The 6,000-nt window shown below is 57.0% G+C and overlaps 1 protein-coding gene across 1 annotated transcript in view; it reads right to left on the bottom strand.

Annotated features, from left to right (window-relative positions):
* Positions 1-441: 441 nt before the first annotated feature.
* The window catches only part of LOC111156181 (GDNF family receptor alpha 2), an 85,742-nt gene continuing 80,183 nt past the window's right edge, over positions 442-6,000 (bottom strand). Inside the window, exons 8-9 of the mRNA XM_022516902.1 lie at positions 1,664-1,717; positions 442-782 (exon numbers count right to left, since the gene is read on the bottom strand). Of these exons, the coding sequence (XP_022372610.1) occupies positions 660-782; positions 1,664-1,717 (177 nt within the window). The 3' untranslated portion in view covers positions 442-659. The remainder of the gene's footprint in view (positions 783-1,663; positions 1,718-6,000) is intronic.

The following is a 6,000-nucleotide window of genomic DNA, read 5'->3' as shown; positions in this document are numbered from 1 at the left end:
AGCTGGCCCTGGCCACCCCCCTCCAGGTCACATCGGGGAGCCCAGTGCCATGCCCTCCCCAGGCCTTGCTGGGGGTTCCCAGGTCAGATGCAGATCCACTCACCCCGCAGACAGAGAGGGTGAAATCAACTCCATCCTCGAAGCCCGGTGGGGGTACCAAGGGACCCGGTGGGACCCCCAGCGGCCAGCTTCGCTGCCCCACCCCCCGACACCCTCTGCCAGGCCCCCCGCAGGTCCCCGGAGTGGGTAGCTGGAGAAGGGCCGCCACCCTGCTCGCAGTTCGTATCAGCACAGCCATGAGTCCCTTGGGCTGCAGGGGTGTCGTCTTGGTCTCTTACGTCAGCAGGATCCAGAGAGGAAAACACCAGGAGAAAGTGAAGGGCATTTCTAGACCCCCACGCCCTTCCTCAGCGCTGGGTTTCCCCTGCCGAGGGACCTCTGGGCCAGCTCTCAGGCTGCCCACCTGCTTGTCTGTTTGGTTTAGAAAAACTCTCCAGAGAAGAAACCTGGGAGGAGACAGGTTCAGAGACAAGGTGGGGGAAAACATTTTTTTGCAAGGTGTGTGTGTGTGTGTGTGTGTCTGTGTGTGTTTCCATTTTGCCTGGTGGGTGTTCTCATCTGTGTAGTTTCCAGAAATCTCCCGACTTGATTCCCAGAGCCTATAAGGCCAGCTTCAGCATCAGGAAGGAGACAGCGGTCAAGGCAGCCGACGGTGTGGCTCTGCAGGGGCCTGAGTTAGGTTTGATCACCTTGTTACTCCCTGGGATGATATTGGTCGTGAGCTACAGTCAGGCACATGGGAGGGGTGGGGGGACAGAAGCAAAGACACAACAGAGGACAGAAAACCAAATGAGTCAGCAGGTCTGGGGTCAGGCAAAGAAAAGGACTCAAGAAGTAGAGTCCTCGATCCCCTGCTCTCCCGGGTCCACCCAGGGGCCCTGCTTTGTGCTCGCCTGGAGACGGAGCCAGGCTTCCACGGAGCTGACCTGAACCCTGGGCTCCGGGAGCCAGGGCAGCAGTGCCAGCAGTCCCCAAGAAAATGGGCTGATGTTGCCAAGTGAGGCAGAGGTCTATGAACCAGAGAGGAGGGGGTATAGTACTAAGATCTCAAGAAGTTCCCAAGGTCCACAAGCACCCTGGAGAGGAGAGGAGAGGGAATGGAGGAGAGAGGAAGGAGGGGAGGAGAGGGGAGTAGGAGGGCAGGGGAGAGGGGAGGAGAGGGGAGTGGAGAGTGGAAAGGGGAAGGGAGAGGTGGGGAAGCTCTGTTCTTCCTGATCCTAAATTTCTTTGAATCCCTCTGCTCCTTGAAGCTTCCCTGCCTATCTCTGTCCGAGCTCTCCCCTCCTCTAGAAGCTGAAGCTTCCTTACCTCTCTAGCTCTTCAGTATCACAAAACCAGCAGAGAGCAGATGCAGACACATGTCCTAAAGAGTCAGGAGGGCTTGAGAGGGCCTCTGCTCAGAGCAGCTGCTTGTGTCTCACCCAAGGAGACGGCCAAGGGCCCCCCTGCAGCCATGCCTGCACCCCCAGCAGTGAGTGCCCACCCCAGCCTAGACCAAGAGCTCAACTAGCCGGGCCTATGCAAGTGAGTCTGAGACTCACCTGGGAAACACCCCACCCGCTTCTGGCCCCCGCGCCCATCCCCCGCTCTGTCCCTCACTCACCTCTGTGAAGCACATGCTTAACTCTTTGGAGTTATTGGCCTTCAGCCCCTGTTCCTGTGGAAGAGAAGGTGCTAGTAAGGACAGGCCACCAGAGCTGGCTCTCTGGCCGAGCTTTGTCCCAGGACTTGAATGAGACCAAATAACATATGGCTTTGCCGTCCACTGTTGGCATCATTAAGCACAGGGTGTGTGAGGAGATACCAGCTGAATCCCAAGCAGCAAAAAGACCCTTATGCCTTTTTTCACACCATCAACACTTAGGTCCTGTCTCCCCTGGGCTCCTGGAGAAGAGATTCCTAACTCTGCTCCCCAACTTAAGGCATTAGGTATTAATAAACCATTTGCATGTCTGTCAACTATACTCAGAGCTCTTTGACGAGGCAGGGACCATGGTTTCTTTTCCTTGCATTGGGCAGTGTCTGGCTCATCACCCCAGCTCAGTGAATGCTCTCCTAGATGCATGAAAGGATGAATCAATGAATGAATGTCATAGAGCAGAACGGGGATCCAAGTGCCAACTCCAAGAAGATCATGAGCCCTTGTCTGGGCTTGTGGGAAACTGTAATTGATTAATGATGTCTGCCACTGGTGCAGGTGAGGAAGACATGAGCCACAGGGCCATGTGTTGGCCATGCCACCCTAAACAGATGTGCGGCCCGGGGGGAGCTCAGCGGCCAAGGCAAGGAATGAGAAATGAAGGCTGGCTTGCTGATGATTCCAGGATTCTCTGCTCCTGGCATAACCGCTTGGATGCAGGACAGGAGAGTGTGCAGGAGTAACCATCCTTTGTTACCGTCATCATAATGATCCATGGGAACCAGCTGGGGGACATGGTGTTTCTACCCTGGCTTCGAACAGCTTGGTTCCCAAGGCCCTTGCGGAGAAGCTCTGGCCACCAAAAGCACTGGGAAGCCCAAGAAATTATTCCTAAATTGCTGCTCTTGGCCAGAAGTATCAATAATCCCTTAAACATCACAGGCAATCTACCACCCAGGGCATCTGGTCAGCTAAACAGGACCCCAGCTGTCACACAGAGGCCAGCCAAAATCAAAGTCTCTACCAACAGTGGAGACGTGAGCACGGTGACGATGAGCAGGAAAAGAAAGGAACCGGGGACCTGACCCAGGAAGATCTCATTCAAAACTACAGTGCCGGTGACTTCAGCTGCCAAGATCCAGCCCGGCCAAGGCCCCCACCTTTGTGGGGCTCTTCGGAACCCAAGGACTGGATTCTACCACCCCCACCTAGCGGAGCTCCAGCCAGGGCGGTGGGAGGCCACTGAGGGACAGAGCCTGCCCATCCTGCCTAGGGGCTGTGCAGTCTTCCATCCAAATGGCCTCTTCTTCAGCAATCTGCCCTCAGGAACCCCCCTTGAGCAACTCGAAGCACCTGTGGCATTTTGTGCCACGTGGCCCAGCTCCCCCTACCCCCCACTGCCCTGTGTTCTTTCCTGCTGTCACTGGTTCGGTGGTCTGGCAGGCCTCTGTCCCCTCCAGCACAAGTCCTCTTCTGGTGCGTCCCCTCCCCCAGTGTCACTCACTATGCAACCTACGTAAAATCAGTCAGTCAGGATCCACGTCCTCACCCCCACGCCAACCAAACTAACTCTGTTTTGGTGTTATGCATTGGAGTTACGTGCAAAACCGATCTTAAAAAATACTGCTTCAAAAAAAAATAATAATAAGGTTTGAGAAAACAAGTGAACTAAGTGACCTCTGAGGCTTCTGCAATGGGATGCCAGCTCTCAGGGTCCTTGGCACAGGTGTGGCCCCCACTGGCTCTGGAGGGCAGCACCCCAGGTTACCCGGCAAACAAAGGAGCATGGGGACACCACAGGCTCAGCCCAAGGGGAAGGGGTGAGATCTGAATGACACCCTGCAGCCAGCCGTTGGCCTATGGCTGGGCTTCCCCTCAGAATGAGTGGACTCCACAGGCTCCTCTTAAAAGCAGAGAGGAGAGGGGGCTGGGCCTAAATATTTGAGGAAAACGCAGTGGGGGAGGAGCAGAAGGGAAAGAAGTCAGGAAGAGAGGAAGAGAGTATCGAGGAGGAGCCAAGGAGCACAGACAGCAGGGAATGGGGCAGGGGAGGGGGAGACAGGGAGGAGCAGGTGGAAGAAGCAGAACGGAAGGGACAGGGTAATGGAGGCACTGAATGGAGAGGAAGGGAGGGTGCAGCAGAGGAGGAGGAGGGTAACAGAGGAGGAGAGGAAGCTGCCCAGGAAATGTCTCCATCCTCTCCTCACACCCACGTTAACAGGAGAAAGGGGCACAGCTCCCCGGGCCAGCCCCCAGGCAATCCAACCCCAGGGGAGCCCCTGGCAGGAGCCACAAGGACTTTGGTGTGAGAGGACTGGCCTCCATGAAGACCAGGGCTAGGACCCCTAGGCCTGCCCCCATCACCCACTGGGCATCCATCATCCACAGCATGGACCTAAGTCCTTCTGAATCAATGACAAGTCAATCCAGCAGGCTCCGGGGCCGCCAGCCACGTACTGAACTGAACGTGTGCTGAACACGAGGGTGACATCCGGGGCTTCCTCCTGCTGTCCTCAAGTACTTCCTTCGGGTGCTCGGAGATCTGACTCACAGACTTTTGTCCTCACAGACCCATCCAGCCTTTCCCTGTTAAGCCAAAGGGTCCTAATCCTTGGTGTTCATCCCCACAGGACGACTCCCGGATGCGAGGAAGGAAGAGCCTGAGAGGCCAGAGGCCCGGACTCAAGTCCTGTTCATCTGGTGACCCAGGCAAGTCACTTCATCTCCTGTGACATCAATTTCGCCATCCATAAAATAGGGCGAGACCAACGTACCTCGCTGACCCATGGTGACGATTACATGAGACAGGGCACACGGCCCAGCAAGACCCCGCACCGGCATAAGGGCTCCTTAATCCCACAAGGCATGAGGCTGAGCCAAGCTTGGTTCTGCGTCCTAAGGCAGGGCCTCTGAGGAAGGCAGGCCCGGCCCAGGATGGGGCCGGGAGGTGAGAGCCAGGGCTAGCTGGAGCCTGGGGCTACCCCTGCCCTACCTGAAGACTGGAGAAGCAAAACACAGGGGCTGGCCAGGAGCACCTGACTTCCAGCAGACACAGAGAGGATGCTGAAGGCTGCGGCAATCTCCCCAGGGGCCACCCTGAGACCCTCGCCCAGCCCTGGCCACACAGAGCCGTGCGGGGGCTTGCCCACCAGCTGACCTTCTCTGAAAGCAGCCTGTGGGCGAGGCACAGAGAGAAGGTTCCTCTACGTAACGGCCAAACGACCGGTGGCTCAGATCCACTGCCTCTCTCGCCCATCATTAACTTTCCCCCACGGAACCCGCAAGGGGTTTCAAAGATGAATGAGTCACAGCGCCGCTCACGACCTAGGGAGAGAAATAAACATCCACACAAGTCACCTCAGGGCCAGCTCAGGAAAGGGGAGCAGGAGAGGCTGCTCCCTCCCCGAATCTGCCAGGCTACAGGCTGCCTTCTAAGGCTGGGCTCCATCAAGGCTGCCCGTGACACCCACCTCACCCAGTTTTCTTGGACTCCTATGGAACAAGTTTAGGGGAACAGACGTGAGTTGCTTCAACCCCTGCCCTGCTCCCGCTCCATCTCTGAGCCTTTTCTCTCCTCAAGGCTAGCTCAGGGGCTGTGGGGTTACTGTGTCCCAAAGGGCATAGCTCTGGGCTGCAAGGACGGCAGGGGGCAGAGCCTTTGTGCCCTTGGCTGTAGCGTGGGTTGCCTCCAGAAGGATGAGAGCAGCAGGTAGCACAGGGGGACTGGAGTGGGGGAAGGGGCTCAGACACAGAGGGAGAATGGCATCAAAGGCAAAGCTGATCCTTCTAGAAATTTCTCCCAGAGGGGTTTTTCTCAAGCAGCTGGAAGGAATTACTGTCTTTCTCTTTCTCCCTGCCCACCTCTGTCCCCACTTCCAGAGCTCGGTCTGGCAGTCCCAGGGCCCTGCCAGTCTGGCCTAGGTGCCGGGGACCAAGTCCAGTGTTGCATCCATAGGATCACTGCGTCCCCTGCTTCTGTTCCTGGCCCCGGTCCCAGATCTCAGTGTCCTTGGCCACCTCCCCTTTGATAGGCCCCCCGGTAACTCACGCCTCTTCCCCTCCACTCCTCACCACCCTCCCCCCCCATCTAGCCCTACCATCTTGCCTACGACTATCAATGCTGACAAAAATCAAACAGGTCCACAGGTGTCTCCCCCTTACCAACCAAGGTCTACCTGCGGTCCCAGGTGGAGGTCTCAGACCACAGAGCTCATCCTCCCCCCACCACACTCCCCAGTCAAAGGCCCTCAGAGCTCCCTCCACACTCCCCACTGCAGCTTGACTGTAAGATTGTCTTCCCA

Source organism: Enhydra lutris, unplaced genomic scaffold (genome assembly GCF_002288905.1).
Source record: "Enhydra lutris kenyoni isolate GAN:26980312 unplaced genomic scaffold, ASM228890v2 scaffoldscaffold3, whole genome shotgun sequence".
NCBI classification, from domain to species: domain Eukaryota; kingdom Metazoa; phylum Chordata; class Mammalia; order Carnivora; family Mustelidae; genus Enhydra; species Enhydra lutris.
Note: the sequence above shows the minus strand (reverse complement) of the source record. Positions and strands in the feature narration are given on the sequence as shown.